The sequence below is a fragment of the Calypte anna genome, chromosome 1 (assembly GCF_003957555.1).
Source record: "Calypte anna isolate BGI_N300 chromosome 1, bCalAnn1_v1.p, whole genome shotgun sequence".
NCBI classification, from domain to species: Eukaryota; Metazoa; Chordata; class Aves; order Apodiformes; family Trochilidae; genus Calypte; species Calypte anna.
The window spans coordinates 66,172,851-66,194,620 of record NC_044244.1 but is presented as its reverse complement, the minus strand read 5'-3'; the positions used below and the strand labels follow the sequence as shown (position 1 = coordinate 66,194,620).

The following is a 21,770-nucleotide window of genomic DNA, read 5'->3' as shown; positions in this document are numbered from 1 at the left end:
CAGTTAGAGAATCTAACTGCCAGCAATATTATAACAAATGCCATGTTACTGATGTGATGCCAGTATGCATATGCCTCACATTCTTGACCTGATGATGCTTTGTTCTGAAATAAAATTATGAAGGTAGCTCAAAATAGGTAGCATTGAACATTTAAGCATTAAAGAGACAACCTTCCGGCCATATTTGCCTAGTACTAGGATTGGCAATAATGACCTTCTTAAAATCCCTACACATAAAATCACAATAAACCATTAGTTAATAATCAGTTGGAAGCATCCATCTTTCCCTTCCTCCCCTCCTTCCTTCCTTCCCCTTTCTTTCCTTCCCTCTCTTCCTCTCTCCCTTATTTGCTCAGTCTTAAGTGACAGGTTTGACTGAGGCTAAGCCTCAAACTACTGATGCCTGACGTCATGGTCCTGGAGAAACCTGGGAATGGTTACTGCTCTTATTACTCCTACATCATTAAAGAGCTTGGCTATAAGCAGAAAGTCTTGATCTAAATTAAAGCACTGTCAGTAGATGCGGAGACACGTGGAGGTCTGGTTGAGAATTCATCCTGAGCGAACAAGCCTGTGCCTCACTGAGCTGTCTGCTGTGTCAAATGGTCTTCAGGGCTGAAACACATGCTGTTTCTTGACAGGTGATTGACCAAGTATATATGTTGAAGTGAGGCACTGTTTGGTTTTTTCCTTTACTTACTAACAGTGTGACCTTGAAAACTCCCATTGGCACAAGAGGTGAGGGCACTGTGCAACGGTAGCGAGAGGCAGGAACCCAGAACTAGTGCTGCTGCTGGGCTCTTCCCATTCAGGACTCATTTCATTTACACAGTATAAATCAGAGCTTAGCAATAATCAAAAAACAAACTTACAAATTTGCTGCAGCAAGTTTGTCTATGAGCCTCTTGTCTTACAAAGGCCATAGCTCAGTTAATTGTCTGAGGCACTAGAAAATCTTTTTCCAATGGAAATCCTTCTGAATCCTCTGAGATAAAAATAGTTACCATTGTTTAAGTTGGGTTATTATCCCTAACCAAAACTTACAATACTTTTTACATAACTGAGGAAAATGGATGATGTTACTCTAATTTTAAGAACAAGATCATGGCGGATGACAGATATAAGTCTGAAAACAACGAAGGAAGAAGCCAAAAAAACTAAAGAAAAATACTGCTTAGGTATTTACATGCTTAAGACCAGAGATATATGTGAGAGTTTGGGCACCGTTTTAGTTATGCTGTAATTTTTTTTTCCTGTTTCCGTTGGAATAGATACCTGTCTTTAGCCTGTCTGAGTCTAAGACAAACAGCTTGGTATGTATCTGAAGAGATTTCTATCTGGCAGCAAGAGGAGGAATAGCAGCTGCAATTAATTCTTCTAGAACTATACATGCAACTCACATACAAAATTAACTCACTTTTTCTCATACGACCAGGTAACTGATAAGCTCTTTGTGCAGAGGAAAAGCAGCAACAGAACAAAGCTTGGATGAAGTCTCACACCATCTGCAAAGCTGCCAACATAAGTTACCCATTTTTTAATATTGAAAGGAGCCGTGTATTCAGTGGGATTGTATCTCCTGCTCACTACTTTTAACTGGCAAGACGGATGATACAATGGCACAGATGTGGGATGGTTTGGAAAGCTCCCTGGACACCAACAGCAGCGATTTAAAACATTTGTGACCCATTCAGAGAACCAGGAACAAGATGAGGGCAACTGCAAGCTCCTTTGCTGCGACAGAAATAACTTGGTACAGAAACAGAGTGGAAAACGAGTGCCCAGAGGGCAGCTTTTCGGAGAAAGGTTGGTGTGTGTGCCGCCCTGCCCGGAGAGAGTGATCAGGCATTGGAATGGGCTGCCCAGGGAAGTAGTGGATTCTCCATCCCTGGAGATATTTAAAAAGAGACTGGATGTGGCACTCAGTGCCATGGTCTGGTAACTGCAGCGGTGGTTCAAGGGTTGGACTCGATGATCTCTGAGGTCCCTTCCAACCCAGCCAATTCTATGATTCATGGGGCCGCCATTACACTGTTACAGGGGGGAGATGGCAGATGGGGTTGCAGGACACGTAACTTGTTAATAAAAACAGACAGTCCCGCAGCAAGGCAGTGCCCGTGAGGAGTCAAAGCAGCGCCATTCCGCCCTCACAGAGGCCACCCCCCCACCCCTCAGCCTGAGGCGGATCCCCACCTCCCCCTCCTCTGTCTCCTCCCCCCAGGGTACGGACTCTGCCTCCCATCCTGCCGCGCTCCGCCGGAACCGACGCCTCCGCTGCCATTTCCGCCAGAGCTCCTTGGGCTTGTGGGAGTCGCGCGGTCCTTGTCTGCTGGAGGCAGCGTTTGGCGGTGTCCCGGCGGCGATACCGGCAGCATGGTGAGAGACGAAGCGGCGTGGCGGCGGTGCTTGCCCAGCGGGGTGGGGCGGGGCGGAGCGGCGGGCTCCGTGCTTTGTCCGTAGAGGGTTGCGGGGCGCGGCGTGGCGGGAGGGGCGGCGGCGGCGCCTCGGGCCTGGAAGGTTCTAACGCGCGCGCGAGGAGGGCTCGTCAGGGCCGCTGCGTGAGGCCGTGGTGGGACTGAAATGGTGGGGAAGGGGAAAGGGAAAGGAAAGGAAAGGAAAGGGGAAAGAAAAGGAAAAAGGAAAGGAAAGAGGAAAGAAAAGGAAAAGGAAAGGAAAGAGGAAAGAAAAGGAAAAAGGAAAGGAAAGAGGAAAGAAAAGGAAAAAGGAAAGGAAAGAGGAAAGAAAAGGAAAAAGGAAAGGAAAGGAAAGAGGAAAGAAAGGAAAAAGGAAAGGAAAGGAAAGAGGAAAGAAAAGGAAAAAGGAAAGGAAAGGAAAGAGGAAAGAAAAGGAAAAGGAAAGGAGAAAGGAAAGGAAAGAGGAAAGGAAAGGAGAAAGGAAAGAGGAAAGGAAAGGAGAAAGGAAAGGAAAGAGGAAAGGAAAGGAGAAAGGAAAGGAAAGAGGAAAGGAAAGGAGAAAGGAAAGGAAAGAGGAAAGGAAAGGAGAAAGGAAAGGAAAGAGGAAAGGAAAGGAGAAAGGAAAGGAAAGAGGAAAGGAAAGGAGAAAGGAAAGGAAAGAGGAAAGGAAAGGAGAAAGGAAAGGAAAGAGGAAAGGAAAGGAGAAAGGAAAGGAAAGAGGAAAGGAAAGGAGAAAGGAAAGGAAAGAGGAAAGGAAAGGAGAAAGGAAAGGAAAGAGGAAAGGAAAGGAGAAAGGAAAGGAAAGAGGAAAGGAAAGGAGAAAGGAAAGGAAAGAGGAAAGGAAAGGAGAAAGGAAAGAGGAAAGAAAAGGGAAAGGAAAGGAAAGAGGAAAGAAAGGGGAAAGGAAAGGAAAGAGGAAAGAAAAGGGGAAAGGAAAGGAAAGAGGAAAGGAAAGGGGAAAGGAAAGGAAAGAGGAAAGGAAAGGGAAAGGAAAGGAAAGGAAGGAAAGGAAAAGGAAAAAGGAAAGGAAAGGAAAAAGGAAAGGAAAGGGGAAAGGAAAGGAAAAAGGAAAGGAAAGGGGAAAGGAAAGGAAAAGGAAAGGAAAGGGGAAAGGAAAGGAAAAAGGAAAGGAAAGGGGAAAGGGAAAGGAAAGGGGAAAGGAGAGGAAAAGGAAGGAAAGGAAAAGGAAAGGAAAGAATTTCTTCTCTTGCTTCTGAGCAGACCCGGAGAGGCAGCGCCGAGTCCCCGTCCGTGACAGACAGACCGCAGCTGAGGGCTTGCCGAGAGCCGCCCTGGCGCGGTGTGGCGGCTGCCGCCCCATCCTCCTGGTTTTTCATGTCAAAGCGGTGATGGAATAGATAGGAAGCTGTTAGGAAACCTGTATGCTGATCACACAGCAAAGTGAAAAGGCGCTGAACTCTCGAGAGGGTTTTTGCGTTTTTTCTTTTGGGATCTGATCTCAATTTGTATAAGTCCTTGAGTTCTTGGTGTTATTTTTGGACAGCATGTGTTCATTACTGACCTAATAAATAGGGGGGAGGGGGAATGCAAAAACAAACAAACAGAAAAAATTATGGTTCACCATAAATATCAAAATACTAAAGCCCCAGTCTGCTCATAAAGTAGATTTTTTAGGTCCTGCTGGTTGTACGTGTCTCTTGAGTTGTTTGGATCTTGTGGTTAGCCACAGACCAGCAACACAGAGACTGCCACGAAGCAAAGAACAGGTAACTAGATCTTGTCAGTGTGGTATGCAGTTTCTTAGAGAGTACACTGCACATCTACCTTGTAATCTCTTCACGTGATGAAGAGACTGCAAGATAGATATTTAAGAAAGAATCAAGGTGAATTTAGCTTGAATATACTTTTTACCAAAACCCAGTGAGAATGATACAATGTCAGGTTGGGAGGGACCTCAGGGATTGTCTGGTCCAGCTACCCCGGTCGTCCTGTAGGTTAGACTTAAAACTTTCCAAAGTAGGCAAAACAACCAGTTCCCCTGAGAGGCCATTCCAATGTCTGGCTGTCCTCATAGTGAAAAATTTCCCTTTTCTGTTCAGTCAGAATCTCCCAGGAGCAACTTGTGCCCATTGCCCAGTGTCCTGTCCACATGACTCCTTGTAAATAAACTCTCCATCTTCTTTGTAGCCCCTCTTTAAGTACTGGAACACTGTAATAAGCTCTTTCCTAAGCCTTCTTTTCTTAAGGGTGAACAAACCCAGTTTTCTTAGCCTCTTTATAACTCAGTGAGGTATAGAAATAGATAATTTTAATTTTATAAAATATTGTTTAGGCTGTTAGCATCAGGCATTTGTTTTTGAAATGCGTTGGTTTTTTAAGACTAAGGCAATATGCTTTGTTCCCTGTGTGTTAGGCATCCATTTCCCTTGCTCCTGTGAACATTTTCAAGGCAGGTGCAGATGAAGAAAAGGCTGAAACAGCTCGGTTGGTAAGTTTCATTCTCTAAGACACTGTTAATAATAACTGTTAAATGTACTTTCAGTTTATGGTGATGTCATGCATTCTCTGTGTTTTCTTGTTGCATGTCTGTGAGCAGAAGTTAGGAAGAGTTGTTTATACTGATAGAGAAACTCCTCATAAGTGTTCAGAAGCTCAGCTGAGAAGACTGATGTTCACTGGAAAGTATTTTTTTTGGCTGTGAGACAAGCATTTACAGTTTATGTGAGCATTAAGTATATTGCATCTGGTTATCAAAATGCAGCATTTCAGAAACTTTGATCCAGACTGCTGAAAGGAGTATGGCTGTGTGAAGGTTGAATTAAGCTGTCCCCATGGAACAGGTAGCATCTGCTTGTATTTACATAGAATAAATTCTTTGCTAAGGTAGATTTGCTTTCATTTCAGTCATCCTTTGTTGGTGCCATTGCTATTGGTGACCTGGTCAAGAGCACTCTGGGGCCTAAAGGCATGGTAAGGCAGCTGCACCTTCTCAGTGTTCATACCTGTCAATTCAGTTTAAGTGGTTGCAGTATGTTTCTAAGCAGTATTCTAAATCTTGTATCTTGTAGGACAAGATTCTTTTAAGTACTGGGAGAGACAGTACAGTAACAGTGACCAATGATGGTGCAACCATCCTGAAAGCCATTGGAGTTGACAACCCGGCTGCCAAGGTCTTGGTTGGTGAGTTTTTAACACCTTTTTGTTGGAGTACTTGGCATTTCTGCATCTGTAACTTGTGTAGTTTTTATCTGTTCTTTAAAAAACTAGTTTTAAAATAATGTGGAAAGTTGAAGGGACGGGGAACCAAATTCCAGAACTAAGGAGGGCCAAGGTGTTGCAGGAGTTGTGGAACTCTGCAAAAGTAAATTTTCGTGAGTGTATGCTGCTTTTGAAAAACTGTTCTGGTGTCCCCTCGTTTTCCCTGAACCTTGGTTTGTTCCAGGAGTCGGCAGGAAAATAAGACAGCTATGTGCCCCTCTTTCCATCAGGGTAATTTGTAAGAAATCTGATTTACAGAGGTTCTCTCTGGTTCTCCTTGATTTAAACCTCCTGTAGTGACTCAGCCAACGTTGTCCTCAAGCAGAGTTTACCTCGATGATCAACTGTCTTCATGTGCAAATGGTTCATTTCTAGTGACAAGCAGGACCCTGAACAACTTAGTGCCAAGTATCTTGATGATTTTGGGTTTGATAGGTCTTTGTTCATCAGCAGGTGATGGGGCATGCTTCGTTATTGTATTCAGTGATTCTGTCTGTACATCTTAGATCCTCTGTCTGCCCCTACTTCTTCTCAATGGCCATCTGCAGGAACAAGGAGAAGGATTTTTAGATTGCATCTTGGGTTTTTCTGTGACTTAAGAGTGACCTCTTTAAACCATGGAGGAGTAGCATTCTTTCTTTTCTTCTCAGATAAAAACATTTGTATGCAAAGTTGGTTTTGAATCTAAACATTAATGCAGTGGTTTCATTCTTTAGATATGTCAAAGGTTCAAGATGATGAAGTTGGTGATGGAACCACGTCTGTCACGGTGTTGGCAGCTGAACTATTGCGGGTGAAGTATTAGTGTTCTAGATACAGTTTTATTTGGCATTGTACTTCTGTGCTCTCCATAGGGTTGTGTTACTTGATGTTTATAAAGAGTGCTTCCAGTGTATAGGGATACCTTACTCCATTGCTGTAAAAATTGATAGGTAAAAAACCCTGAAAGTTCCTGTGTCTTTAATTATTTTAAGGTGTATTTCTTATTTTATTGTTTATAGATTTACAAGTAATTTGGTACATTTTAGAAAATTTTCTCTTCATTATGAAAGTGAAACAGACAAGTATAACACTGGTAACAGATGTCTTCATGGATGCTGCAGTGGGCAGCATGCAGCACTGCTTAGTTGTGAGTTTCGGTCCTCTGAAATCCTTATCACAACATGAGAAAAAATGCAACGCTTGCTAAATTCTGTATTTGAGTGCACAAAACCTGAATTCATAGTGTTCCTTTAAACTCTGCATACAGAGTTTACACTGCTGAACTCTAAAATATGATACTACTGTGACAGAGACTTCAGTGAGGAACTCCTATTAGAAGAGATGTGCCAGTAAATCCAGTCATCTCAGATTCAAGAACCATGATCAAGACCGTCTAAGAAATGATCCATCAGTTTGCCAAGTTCCTTTCAAAAAGACATTTAGATATTTTTTTCCAGCTACACTTGAATTAGCAGCTGCAAGTGAACAGAAAACTGATTTCAAACACAAACTCAAAGATAGCTGGTTTCAAGTTGGTTGCTATACGTATTAAAATTGTAGAATAGGATAGGAAATAAAGGATATTTTTTGTTTTGTTTTGTTTAAAAAGAATTTCTTGATGATATTCCAAGGACAGGTTATATTTGTCTAGATTGGAAAAAAAGCCTACCAGTAGGGTGACTGATTTCATTGTTACAGCCCTCTGGCTTTTATGCCCTTCAGAATTTTCTCATTTCTTGGAAGTGTGTTTCCTAGTTAGTGTAAATGTACCTCAGAGAAAAAAAACCTAAAATTAATTTTATTTAAATAGGAGGCTGAATTACTGATTTCGAGGAAGATTCATCCTCAGACCATCATTGCAGGCTGGAGAGCAGCCACAAAAGCTTCAAGAGAGGCACTTTTGAAAGCAGCTGTGGATCATGGGTTAGTAATGTACATTTGCTGTGACTCTATATAAACCAGTTGGGGTTCAAACATAAATGAGAATTGTACACCATTGCCTTTGCTCTCTTTCAGGTCATGTAAATGATGAATTTATGAATTTTAACAGCTAAGAAGAAAGTTTTATGAGCTACAGACACTTTATGAATTATTTAAAATTACAATATGGAAAACCAAAATATGAGCAATTGTGTGCTCTATAGCAGAAAAAACTGTGAGCTGTTATTTCAGGTTTCATACACTTGATTTTAAGTGTGCAGAGGTACTTGAGAGCACAGGCTTTATAAAGCTGAATGCAGAGGTTCTCATAATTGAACTTGTATTTCAAAGTTTTATTCTGGGACACTGGGAGGATTCTGCATAGCATTGCTATAAATAGAACATGGTACACAAAGATACAGCCTAGAAGAAGCAGGGAGACTCACAGGTACAGGTTAACAATAGTTAAGGCTTTCATACCATATGTATATTATATTTTCTGTGTTATTTTAGTGCTGATGAAGTGAAGTTCCGTGAAGACTTGATGAACATTGCAGGAACGACCCTTTCATCAAAATTACTCACTCATCATAAAGATCACTTTGTCAAGCTGGCTGTAGAAGCTGTTCTGAGGTTGAAAGGTTCTGGTAATTTGGAGGCTATCCACGTTATTAAGAAGCTTGGTGGAAGTTTGGCTGATTCTTACTTAGATGAAGGTAAGTCTTCATATGTTGGCAGTAAGTATACTTGAGAAATTAAGCTGTTAAAAGTTAGACAGTTTTTTTCTAGTAAACATTGTGATGTCATTATTCAATTGAATAATAAATATAAAGATTTTATGTAAATAATTATTCAATATGAAGGCTTACAAGACCCTCTCTGTTACTATAGGCTTTTTACTTGACAAGAAGATTGGTGTAAACCAGCCCAAAAGAATTGAAAATGCAAAGATTCTTATTGCAAATACTGGTATGGATACAGACAAGATTAAGGTATGTGATAGAACTACTGTTGTGAGACAATTTTTTTTTTTTAAGTGGGATTCTGTTTTAGACTGAACCCTTTGTTGTCTTTGACTCAGATCTTCGGCTCTCGTGTTAGAGTGGACTCTACAGCAAAGGTAGCAGAAATAGAACAGGCAGAAAAGGAAAAAATGAAGGAGAAGGTAGAGCGTATTCTCAAACATGGAATAAACTGCTTTATTAACAGGTATGTGTTTTCTGGGAAAGGTAGTTTTGAATGCAGTTAGAAAGTAACAGATTTTAATATTGTTTGAGTATGGAGAATGTTACCTATCTTTGTGAAGTTAGATGATCCTACCTCATGTTTAATTTATTCATTTCAGTGATGATAATATCTTTTGCTGTGCTTCCCCTTGAGCACAATGACCCACCCCTTATTTTATTTTAGTCAAAGAGGGATCTATGTTTCAGTCCAGTGGAAGCCATGTCACTGTACTTTTACACTGGCAGATTTATTTAGTTACGAGTATCAGCAGCATTGTCAGTATTCATATTCCTCTTTTTGGGAGAAATTGGAGCTGAGAGTCTGTGCTGCCAAATGCAGTTACCTCAGATTGAGCCACCTATATTTTTTTCTGCACTAAAATGCTGGTGTTGGAGTACTGCTCCTAATTCACAAGTGTTAGAGAGGCCTTTTTGCTCCCTGTTGTAAGCCTCTTAGACAATGCAAGATAACCATTTTCATTTAAGAGATACCACAATCTGAGTTACTTTTGTTAGCAGTGCACTTAACTCTTAAGCTGTCACAGTGCAAAAAAAAGTAATTCAGTTTTTTCTAGATGAAAAATATTCCTGCCTTTCAGTGATTTTCATTTTGGGTGAAACCGCCATTTGCACAAGTAGCTTGACTCTTGACTTTCAGATTTATTCCCTGATAAAACTGATTTCTGCTTATAGGCATACTGTCATTCCACTTCACATCTGCTGCTGCCAGCCAGCACTGCTGAGGTCAAGGCTATATAGATGCAGAACTGGAAGAATCTTCTCTGTGCATATACCCAGCAGTGCCAATAGTTTTTTTTTGGTATAGACTAGAAACGTCTGGTTTTGCCAGAGCTGGCATCTCCTAGCTCCTGCTGAATCTCTAAGACACTAAATCTCTAATTTGGAAGGCAAAAATAACTTGGTACAGCACTCCTGAATGGTTGCTAACCATTCAACTTTACATGACTACTTTGTTCTAGAGACTAGAATACCTACATTAATAAGGGAGTACATGCTCTGCTGTATGTTGCAAGATTAGGCATTTATTGTTCTCACAGAGCTGTATACTGTTTGGATTTTGTCTTGGTCAAGGAATTAAAGACTTCTTTAAAGCAGGAATTACTTCACGTGTTCTATTGCACCATGCAGCTACAATAAGAGGTTAAGTGCTCAGCAGGCAGGTAGAATCAAAGTATTTTAAATTTTAAGTGTAAAGGTTCCGTGTGCACTGATAATGTGTCTTTGAGGGGAGGGAGGGTATTTCAAGGAGCTATAATATTTTGAGGTTTTCTGTCACTGAGGCTTTCCTGTCACTGCATTTGCTTCTGTGTGGTGTAACATCTGTGTGTAGCAGGTACTTCACACACACTTCTTTTAGAAATCTGTCCGTGTCCATTCTAGTGAGAGTCAGGTGTCCTTTGTTACTCTGGTATTTAAAAGCCTTGTTTTTCATGTAATGGGAAGATGTGCCTGTGTTTTAATCATAGACAGCTGATCTACAACTACCCTGAACAGCTCTTTGGAGCTGCTGGTGTCATGGCTATTGAACATGCAGACTTTGCTGGTGTAGAACGTCTGGCTCTTGTTACAGGTGTGTAGCATACCTTGTCATGTAAAACTTGGAGGATCACTTTATCTGTTTGATTTTTAGCAGCTGTTAATGTTTGATCACCTAGTTTGTACTTTTTACTATTAAGCCAATCTGTGTGGAAAGTACACAAAAAAAGATTAATTTTACAACTCTTGAATACAAACGTAGATGGAGGTGTCCTATCAAATTTGGCTTAAGAAACTTTAAAATTTGTTGATTTTTCAGCTACTTCATAACTGTCTGTTTTTTCAGAAGCAGGTAGCTAAGTTTCAATCTTCAGTATGTTATACTGCACATGTAAAATGTCTGTTTTGATTCTGAATCATCCTCCCTGCAAGATGATTTAAACATACTCTTTTTTCTTTTTCTTTTTTTTTTCTCTAGCATCTGTGAATAAAGGATCACAGTACTAACTGTGGGATATAATTTAGCCAGTTAGTGCAAGTTATTTTTCTTTCATATTGTAAAAATACTTTCAGTTAAACCCCTGCTTAATAAGCCTTTGCAAGTCATCTCCAGGCAAAAGATGAAACTTAGCAATAGAAAGAATAAGGAAATAAATCTTAAAGTTAGTCAATACGATCTTGTTAAAAATGGCTGCTGTATGATTGTAATAATACTCTAAAGTCATACTTACTTTAAAATGTGGTCCTGAGTCATTAATTTAAGGTGGGCTTTAAATAATGTTAAATACTACTGAAACTTAGCAGATTGACATGTCAGTACTGGCAAATACCAACATTTAGCCTCTTACCCAGATAGAACTCAAAAGCCTTACAGGTATTGTAGTTCTTGTGATGTGGAACAAGATATTAATGGTTTAAGGTCTTCCTGGCATCAGAAGGGTACTGCTATGACACCAGAAAAAGATCTGCTTATTGGTATTGTTACTTCCAATTTGTTTGAGGGCAATTATGAAGGTGATTTTTTAATCTTTTTTTTTTTTTTTTTTTTTTTTTTTTACCCTTGTTTAGACCTTCTCTGAATAGATGCTTTCATCCTGAGCTCTTTGACTTTCATATGATACTATGTTTGTAGGTGGTGAAATTGCATCAACTTTTGATCACCCTGAGCTAGTGAAATTAGGAAGTTGCAAGCTTATTGAAGAAGTCATGATTGGTGAAGATAAACTCATTCATTTCTCTGGAGTGGCAATGGGTAAGTTTGTAGCAGTTGTATGAACCCTCTGCTAACAGTGTTCAGCTACAGGGCTGGCATAGGAATTTTGTAATGATTCACATCACCATTTAGTAAAAAAATTTTGCAGTGATGTGTGTTCATAGTTAAAATTTTTCATCTGTGTAGCATTATACATCAACATACACATTTGTAAGGGTGGGAACCAAAATTTCTGCTTTGGGAGATTCAGTTGACAACAAAAGTAGCAACCCGTTCTACTTCAAGAACTTGAGTTTGTTCTGTATAAGCATCTATTCTGTAAGTTTCTGAGGGGTTGGTTTGAAATAATATTAATTTTCTATTAAATAAGTGTTCTGGAACAGTTCACTGTTAAAAACAATATCATAGTATGCATAATTTCATTTTACCTGTGAAATGTCATCATGCTTACTTTTCCTCTCAATACCAATCTGTGTAAAACTCAGCTGCAGTGATAGTAACACTGTTAGTGTCTGTGGTTTGTTTTTTTAATCTTCTTGCATTTGCACTTTTTAGGCGAAGCTTGCACCATAGTTTTGCGTGGAGCAACACAGCAGATTTTGGATGAAGCTGAGAGGTCTTTGCATGATGCTCTCTGTGTGCTTGCCCAGACCGTTAAGGACCCAAGAACTGTTTATGGTGGAGGTGAGCGTTAGAGTCGTTGTATTTTGTATATGATGCACAATTCATATTAATGTTCAGGTCAGATATAAACCATCTGTGTGTTTCCAATGCATAGGTTGTTCAGAGATGCTGATGGCAAATGCTGTTGCAGAACTTGCCATGAGAACACCTGGCAAAGAGTCTGTTGCAATGGAGTCCTTTGCTAAGGCTTTACGAATGGTAAGGGTTTAATCAGTTTGGATTAACAGATGTGAAGTTTCACAAGTTTACTAACTACAGACATCAGATAGTTGCTTGTCTTTCAGAGTTTTGGTTTTGTGAAAGTAAAATAATGAAATCTTGCAATCTGTCTTGGATGAGCAAAGGGGGAAAAGTTCCTGTTTTCTCTCTTACAAAATACAGCATTGGTGTTTTTATAATTCTGCATATTATGGAGCACGGTGTTCATATGCTAGCCCTCTTCTAGTTGATTCTTGCTCCTCTTGCAAGGTTAAAAGTACAGCAGAAGTAGCACATAAAATTTCAGCTGATTCAGTTGACAGCTGATTTAGAAAAAAGGAACCCTTCTGTTTTATTGGTACTCTGGTGCCATTTGATTGTATTTGTACTCTAGTACTGAACTTTCTAGACTTGGATTGAAAATTGCATCTTAGTGGGAAATTAGCGTATTGGGAGGAATGTTTCTAGAATATTACTGTGCTAATAGACTTGTCAGTTTGGGAAAAGTTTCTTTCCTGTATTTTAAATCAAGGAAAACATTTCCTAGTAAATGGAAGACCACAGGAAAATATTTCTTCCAAAAAAAAATAAGGTAAAGAACATGGTAAGATTTTGGATTATCTTTTCAGTCATCACATCTGATTTCCACTGCAGTCACTTAAAAAGTGAACAGAATGATGTGATGGCTAATGCTTACCAGCAAGCTTATATTCTTAACATGAAAGCATTTCTCCAGTTGTAGTCTGAAATTCCAAGACAGAGACATGTTTGGTTTTTTTCATCCATGTAAAATGAACTGACAAATCTACAAATACACTTCTATCCTCTTTGTTACGGTCTTAACGGGGTCTTAAACAAAATCCTTAGAAAGGCAGTTTGACTTTTTATTTTTTCCTTACCTTCTGATCAGTGTTAACAGACCTTCTGTCACATTTTCCTCTTCTTGAAACTGAATCGTAAACAAGCAATATCAAAGTGTGTCATGTTCAAGAGGGATCAGTCCCTGAGTTAAGTAAAACCAACCTGTGTTTATGTTTATCCCTGTAGATCCCAACAATAATAGCTGATAATGCTGGCTATGACAGTGCAGACTTGGTTGCTCAGCTCAGAGCTGCTCATAGCGAAGGGAAGACTACTTACGGACTGGGTAAGGGGTTTGATACTTTGTTACTGGTTATGTCTTTTTGTCATATCTGTGGTCACTGATGTGTTCAGCTAAGTTGATTTCTGTTTGTGGTGCATAGAATGCAGACATCCAATACTACATTCCTTTGTCATTCTGCCAGGCTTTTCACAGCAGAGTAGCTTTGGTTTTGAAGGGGGTGATTTTTGTGTGGGAAACCACTTGCCTTGTTTAGATTTATTCCAGTTACCTAAAACTCAGAAAGAAAGGCACTGATTTAAGGACAAACAAAAAAACACAACAACCAAACCCTATCCCTAAAGAACAAACAAGCCAAAAAACAAAAAACATTGTGAGGAAGAATTCTGGAGTTGATACACCTAACAAGGTGGTGCTGAAAATTCCACTGGAATCCTGTTTCGTATTCCCAGTGTTTTCATCACAAATTCTTTGGACATAATCACAACATGCTCAGCTTAAATCAGGAGCCTTGAGGTGAAAAACTGTTTAATACTTCCTTGACTATTAGTATGGTTCATTAGAGCAGGAAGGTTACCATATTGTCAGCTTCTTCTCATTTCTTTAAAAACAAGTTTAAAAAGCCCCGAAACACTAAAACCAAGTCTCTAAATGTGTCTGTTCTTCCAGATATGAGAGAGGGTGTTATTGGAGACATGGCAGTCTTGGGAGTAACAGAAAGTTTTCAAGTCAAGAGACAAGTTTTGCTGAGTGCAGCTGAAGCAGCAGAAATGATTCTTCGTGTAGATGACATCATTAAAGCAGCACCAAGGTATGATCTGAGTATCTGCAGTGATCAGTAGAAGTGGTTTAGAGTAACCTCTTTCTGTGGAAGAGTAACAATGCAGAAAAGTCCTGTTCTAAAAGTGTTTTATTTGACATGAAGATTGACATCTGACATGCTGGCGTTCATGCTACATGTTTGGTTTGGTTTTTTTTTTTTTTTTTAGTAATAGGTTTTATGAACTAGAAATCAAAAATAAGGCTTGAGTGGGGAGGCTGGGGGACACGAGCGTGGGGGCAGGAATCTTCTGATTTTTCTTTTTCTTCCTAGAAAACGCGTACCAGACCATCGCCCATGTTAAATTGTCTTCAGTAGCTGGGAATATGTGGACCAGAACTCACCTAGCAAATTTTTTTTAATGATCTAATTTTTGTGAGGTTTTGGAACAGAAGCCTGAGGCAAGCAGATCTCCATCAGTGGCATCAAACAACTGTCTTCAGTTAGTTTTAACTTATTTCAGTCTCTGTGTTGTGGGGAAGATTCACTTTCAAGTAAAACAGGGGTTTTATACAACCCTAGTCCTTCTGTTCCTCTCCAGGTTCCACTTAAAATACACATAAATAAAAAAAAATAAAAATCAAATCTGTCAAAGTTGTATTTGTCTTTGTGTAGAACCAGGAGCAGCCGTGCACATCCTCAGTCCTCAGGTGTTTCAGGAGGTGGCCATGCTGTCAGCACCAGGGATGCCCTCCCAGGCCTTTGCATCTTGCTGGTTCAGGTGCACATCCTGCCTCCAGTGCAAGCAGTTGTGTCCAGTCCTGGCTGCATAGTTTTTGAGTTGATCTTGGAATTAGGTGCTGATGTTGAATGTTACCCTTTTCCAGAGATGTGTTGGTCACTTTATGGTGGTTAAAGCAAGAGAGAAAACTGAAAGGGAGGCACCTTGGTTAGTGCCCAAAACTACAACTTCAGGGATTTTGCAGCTTTTTATACCACACATTTTATGTAGCTGGGAGTTCTGCTGAGAGGGAGTGAGGGGAAGGTGCAGTGTGGGAGAGGTACCAGCATCCTGGACCAAAGAGCCTGTGTTTGTAAAGTGCTGAGCTTGGGCTGCCTTCACACACACTGACAGCAGAGGGCAGGCAGTGTAAAATGCCAAGCTGCATTGCGTGCCCTTTTTTGTTTATTCCCTTCCATACATCTTGTGGCCTGCCTTTAGGTTCTCTTCCCTTACTCCTGAAGCTGTGGCAAAGGCAGTGTTTCTTAACCGGGCCAGTTTATGCTCTGGTCCCAGGGAATTCCTGATGGCTGCAGCAGCCTTAGCACAGATTCTCGAATGTAAGCAGAGGCAAGAGGAGGGGCCCTGCTCCCATGGGAGCCCTTCCAGAGGTGCTGGCAGAGTGTTGGGACCCTTCCAGCACCTGCAAGTGTAATGCAACATCTTGGCAAACAGCAGGGAAAGTCTGCTAGAACAGGAAGATGTACTGGAAATCAAGAAAATACCTGGGCAAGCATTTTTCTCTCGTAGATAAATGAATGCCCCTCAGATAAATGAAGTACCGGGGCAGTTCCATAGGTTATAGAACATGGAACTGCCATATTAAAAGATCTCAAAGCTCTTTTCCTGCTGAATAATTTTGCTTTGCTGAAAGAAATAATATTTTGGAACAAGTTTAGAAAAACGTTTTGAAAGGTGAATTCCAAAGAAGGCTGGGTAACGAGGTGAGATGCTAGTACACTATTTAATGACTAGTGAGCACACTACACGGGTGCCAACCAGATCCAAGTCCAGACTGCAATTAACAAGACAGTAAGTGCTAGTGGAGTCTAGATATTTCCAGATAATTTTTAAAGAATTTAAATGATATGAAGCTGCCACAAGCTGGCATTGGATCAAACCTTTTCTAGGCAGTCAGCTGCTGCTCCTGCAGGCTGGGCTGATGAGACATGATGGTGCCACCGATGAGTGAGGCAGGGAGGGAAAGCACCACCAAGGACACCCCAGCCTTTTCAAAGAAATGTATTTTAAAAAACTCAACAACCTGAGTGATGGAATCAAAAGCAAAAAATGTCATTTAACCCAATATCTGAGCTACACAATTAAAGCAAAACATACTTGAGTTAGTTCAGCACATCTCCGAAGCAGTCTGAAACAGTCTGAGTTGCAAGCTGAAGAAACACCCAGCTGAAGTCAACCAAGTGAAGCTTTTCTCTGCTTCAAGTTGAGTGGTAGTCTCTTACAGGCAGGCTCCCAGCCCTGGGTTTTATTTGTGCAGGTTTGCTTTTGCAGCTCTTTGTGGTTTTTTCCATTTTAGTCAGGCTTTTATTTTCTTTGCTGCTGCTGCATGAAACTTGGTGGGTACAGCTGCCCGTACAGGCAGCGTTGCTGGCTTGATAAAAACAATGTATGTGCTGTTTTCTTGATAGTGCAGCCAGGTCTCTGCTATAACTTCCTACACAGCAGGCAGGGAAGCCTTCAAGCTATTGCTGCCGCATTTCAGAGAAGTCATATGAGTTGAATGTTGTGGGTTACTGTAGAGCTGTGACTTCCAGCAGCGGTCATCACCTTAAACAGTGGCTTCCAGCTGAGTTCTGACACCTCAGCAAGGTGAAAGGCAAGTGAGCTCATGGGCTTCCCATGTATGAAAAGCTGCAGGTCCTCATGTGCTCTGTGCAATCCACCCATGGAAAACATCTGAACTGTGTCTTCATCTCTACTGCAAACTCTTTGAGTGGTCCCCGCATGGGAGGAAAGGGAAAGGAAGTCTTCTCTTTAGAGAGTGCTGGGTGCTGTGCAAAAGAGGTGTCTACAGGAGAGTTTTGCTGTCACCTGTGTTGAAATTGGTGCACCTACTCCTGAAGACTTGCCAGGCAGCACGGTGCTCCCAAACAGCATCGAGTGAGGGAGACGTAGAGGTCTGGCAGCGACTGTGGGCACACGGTGCTTTTGCTGATGGCCAGCTGAGCATCAGCATCAGCAGGGCTCGACCTCTGGCTCAGGCTTGGCAGCAAGAGGTAGTGATGGTTTCTCATCAAACATCATTTCTACCACCGCCCCGGATCTCTTGCGGGGTTCAGGGCTTTCCTCCGACCACCTCCCTACCCGGCGCACCCCTTTGGCCACTTTGGGTGCGTTTCGGCACGGGTTGTGGTTGTAGGTCACCAGCTTCAGTCCCGGGAGATGAGCCAGGCTGGGAAAGAACCAGATGGAGTTGCGATCCACGTCGATCACCTCCAGAAAAGGCATGTCCAGGAGCACGGGGGGGAACTCGGACAGGAGGTTGCCCGACAGCCAGATGGTGCGGAGCTCCCGCAGGCACCGCAGCTGCGGGGGGAGCGTGCGCAGGGCGTTGGAGCCAGCGTGCAAAGTCTTGAGCAGCCTGAGCTCACACACCACCTCGGGAAGGAACTGCAGGCAATTGGACTCGATCCAGAGGGTCTTGAGGTTCTGCAGGAGCCGGAGCTCGAGGGGCAGGCTGCAGAGCTTGTTGTTGCCCAGGTAGAGAATGCACAGCTGCTTCAGCGTGCACACAACCAGGGGCAGTGCTTTGAAGTTGTTGAAGTCCAGGGCCAGGATCTGCAGGTTTTGCAGCTGCTCCAGCTCTGGGGGCAGATAGTTCAGGTTGTTATCACTCAGGTACAGTTTGACCAATTCCCTAAAAGAGCAAATGTGCAGAGGCAGATGCCGCAGCTGCCGGCTGCTCAGATCCACCATTTTATCCACTGGCATCTCTTCTAGGTCTTCCAGGAGGTACTTCTGGCACTCATTTGAGGGCAAAAAAGCAAGTATGGCTTTCAGACTGTTGCCCATCCCAGAACTTGCTCTGGGGATTGCAAGTGACAGGGACCCACCTTGGTCTTCTTCTGCTGTGCACTGACCTGCTGGTAACTCTGTCTTCGCAATATAAGGCACTGTTTACATGGCACCAAACGTTAATCTCAAGGGCCCTGGAATGTTTCTGATAACTGGATGAGTGTTTGGTGACTGGGATTACAGACAGGACAATTCAGAGCACAGGTCTCCTCTCACCCACACTCCTCCTGCTTACTCTCACCCCACTGCACCTCCCAGCAAAAAAACATTCCTTCTTGACTCTTCCTTCACACTACAAATATTCTCCCATTTTGCCCCAAACTGTCACCCAGAGCTGCAGCTCCCTACCTCTCACTCCAGCCGTGCTGTCTATCCTGCTGGTACTGGCTGCGAGGATTGGCTCAGGGAAGTAAACACCACAGATGACCAAATTTTAAACTCAGACATGTAGCTTTCTTGAATCTTTCAGCAGAAATGTCAGATATAATCAAATTTTTCTTTTAAATATGTGTCAGGACATGACTGACTTTCCAAACAAGTAGCATTTTTAGGGATTTGCCAAGGTGCCAAATACATGACTTCAGATTGTAACTTGCCACCCAGTACCCATCTTAAACCTTTAGCACTTGGCAAACTGCTATCTGGAACTGTTTTACTAATTTATGTTCCTAATTTAATTGGTGTTTACTATAGCCTCTGGCACTCTTGACTATGTAGGGCTTTTTCTATTACATTACATTTTGCTCCTTGTCTGAATCTCTGTTTAATAACGTTTAATAAGCTTTATCACAACTTGCCAAGGCTTCTGAGTGTGCTACTGCAGTTCCTGTGTCCACACCAAAAGCTGGCAAGAAACTGCCATGGATTTAATTCTGTCAAGATGCTCACTTGTTATCAGACTGAGGTAAATATAATGCTAACAGACTGCTTAGATGTGCCAGTGTGAGCTGTTTCCCTTCTCTCAGCAAGACCCTTTGCTATTCAGGTCAGAAACTCCTCTGATTTTTAGGAGGAGCCTTCCCACATGCAGGCACCTCTAAATACTTTGACTTCCTGAGCTGCTGCTGCTTTCAGCTTTCTTGGAGGTTGTTCCACCTGTGTCTTGGCCATGGTCCTACCATGTTCTCTGGGTCTGAAAGCTGGCAGAGTGTTTTAAGGTGAAATGCCTTTCCAGAAGCTGGCTCTCTACTTTGATATCCACGGCACATTGCTGTCACTTTCCATGCTCACCATAATTAAGGGAGGATACTTCCTTCAAACAATGTGCAGTGAGTTTCTGGGCGTTAGGTGATACACAATGAAAATACGTGATTGCTGGGAGCCACGTATTCTTGGAAAAACAAAAGGCAGAAGGAACAGAAGATTGAGAAAAATGCAGTGTCAAACAGTTAAGGTGGCTTCGAGGTCTCCAGGCAAATCTGCTCTTACAATCACTTTCAAATGTAAAGCAGCTCTTAACTATCAACAGGGTACAGGCTGTAAGTTGCTTACACGACTTTTCCCTGCAAGATGAGTGTCCCTGACGTGCAGCAGCGATGGTAGGAGGGATGAATGGAGTGTTTGCTGGGGGAAAAGACCAACAGAGAGGGAATCTGTAGACCAGAATTGCAGCAGAATGGAGAACAAATATTGTTATTTGAGTGTCATAAAATAGCTTTTGGACAAAGAAGGTGGGCAGAGTACTAAGCTCAGAGAACAAAGGTACATTACAGTTGTCTGTGGCTGTGCGATGGAAGAGTGGCACTGAAAGTACCCTCTCTGATGACAGGAGGTGGGACGTGCTGTGCATAGCATGCTGGTAGTAAGAGACTGTTTGCAGTGAAGGAGCATCTCAGAGTAGTCCTTTCTTTACTATCCGCTTCTTTACTGCTCGAGTAGGTGCCCTGCCAGAGGACCGCTATGGGGCACGCGTCAGTTCTGGGTTTTGCAGGGCATCTTTTCCAAGCAGTCACCCTGCTTGGCATGTGATCTGATTTCTAAGAAAATACTCCCATGGCTCTAAGCAGGTTTTTGGTATTTGTTGCCATTTCGGAGAAGCTGTGGCATCTTCTAAAGGCAAGGCTGCCCACACCATTAAGGCACAAATGCATTTCACATAAATAATAATGAATTTATATCCCATGTCAAAGACGTACCCCTTAGACAAATCCCTTCAGATGTCCTGCAATAACATAAAAGCCTAGGTAAGAGTATACTAATAGTATAGTTTATGTACATTTTTCTTAGCAACCCGTGTGTAGAGAAATAACTTACGTCTATAGATAATTATTTGTATGTTTTCCCTACTTAAAGTGTTTCTGCTTAACCTAACTTTTAAGCTGCCAGCATCTGTTTCTCAGGGATCCTCTGCATTGCAGTTTAATGATTATTCCAGCTTATCAAAAAAAGTCACAATGACCTTTTGTTGCTGCATTTTGTACCTCTGTTGGCTCAGTGAACATCTGCTTGGAACACAGTATGAGATCAGAGTATTCGGGAATAAATGACCTTTGTGTGGTGGGGTAATAAAGGGCTACATTTGCAATAAAAGTAACAATCTTGAGTCTTCTGAGATTCAGCAAAGGCATTTCCCTCAGTAGACCTAGGGTGTTGTTTTGGAAGCCACTTTATGTCTTCAAAGTTATCCTGATACCCTCCAACACATACATTCATGATTTCCAAGAAGCATTTGTGGCATTTGAGGAAAAGTCCAAGTGATAAAGGCTCAGCACAGACACTGTCCTGCTTTTGTCAGAACAAGGCTGCCATACCAAAGGCCATGACATCTGATCTGCTATGCATCAAATGGTGTGTACGGGCTCCTTGAGAAATGCCTTTGCTTTCTGAACGCTCACAAGTGACCACATCTATTGCTCACAATTCTCCTTTCCAGCATTCAAGTCCTGCAGCTTGGCTGGGATGGCTACAAGGCAGAAAACGTGGTTGTTTGCTGAGAACACATGTAAAGCCTTTGAGTCCAGAAGAAACAGGGAACACTGCTAAAAGCTGGGCAATTAAAAAAAAAAATCAATAAAATGGAAAGCTGTGTGTTACTATTCCTTCACTCTTTGAGGTATCTCTTTTTAAAATAAAATATCAGAATAGAGATACTGGTGTTTATCCAGATCCAAAGCTGTGCAGGCAGCTGTGCAACAACACCTGGCTCAGCCTTTGGTGAGAGCAGGCTGCTTAAGCCTCACTTGGAGGTAAGTTTGAAGAACCAAAGCATATATTTCAGAACCCAGGGGACTAATGAAGAGGCCACTTAAATGGTTGATTTCAAGCCTCTAATGCCCCTCCTCAATCATCCTGACTCAGCAGAAGAGGAGGAGGCTTCAAGTAATAGTTTTGAGAATGTCCTTAGCATATGCTCATGATTATTTGCATTACATCTAGCTAAAATTGTGACAGATGTTTAGTTCCCTTCTTCACCCACAAATGCTGCACATTTGGTTTCTTATGTTCTTTTTTCTTAACTGAAGCATTGCCACTGAAGTGGATAATGAGTTCTGCCTCCTCCATGTTCTCAACATTCATTCTTTGCTACACACTGTCACACATCTGCTCTCTTTTGCAGGGATTACTTAGTCCCAGTTCACCTTCACATGGCAAGCAGTCTATTTTAAACAAGTGATGTATGGGAATAATCATTAATGCTCTTTTCCCAACATCATAGCATAGTCTTTAAAGAAAAATGGCTGGCTGATTATTCAAATTTATCCTTAATGTAAGCTAGGCTGCAGTATGTAATTGCTCACC

At 41.7% G+C, this 21,770-nt stretch overlaps 2 protein-coding genes across 2 annotated transcripts; one reads left to right on the top strand and one right to left on the bottom strand.

Moving 5' to 3' along the window:
- The first annotated feature begins 2,252 nt into the window (after positions 1 to 2,252).
- On the top strand, positions 2,253 to 14,865 carry CCT2 (chaperonin containing TCP1 subunit 2). The gene is made up of 16 exons (XM_030459751.1): positions 2,253 to 2,376; positions 4,789 to 4,863; positions 5,280 to 5,345; positions 5,444 to 5,555; positions 6,350 to 6,426; positions 7,426 to 7,538; positions 8,049 to 8,251; positions 8,427 to 8,527; positions 8,617 to 8,744; positions 10,249 to 10,352; positions 11,391 to 11,510; positions 12,027 to 12,155; positions 12,250 to 12,353; positions 13,401 to 13,500; positions 14,125 to 14,266; positions 14,549 to 14,865. Exons 1-16 carry the CDS (start codon positions 2,374 to 2,376, stop codon positions 14,577 to 14,579), a joined length of 1,608 nt encoding a protein of 535 aa, XP_030315611.1. The 5' UTR covers positions 2,253 to 2,373; the 3' UTR covers positions 14,580 to 14,865.
- Positions 14,866 to 17,137: 2,272 nt separating this feature from the next.
- On the bottom strand, positions 17,138 to 18,029 carry LRRC10 (leucine rich repeat containing 10). The gene has a single exon (XM_008500628.2). The coding sequence runs from the start codon at positions 18,027 to 18,029 to the stop codon at positions 17,193 to 17,195; it is 837 nt and encodes a 278-aa protein (XP_008498850.1). The 3' UTR covers positions 17,138 to 17,192.
- Between the last annotated feature and the right edge of the window lie 3,741 nt (positions 18,030 to 21,770).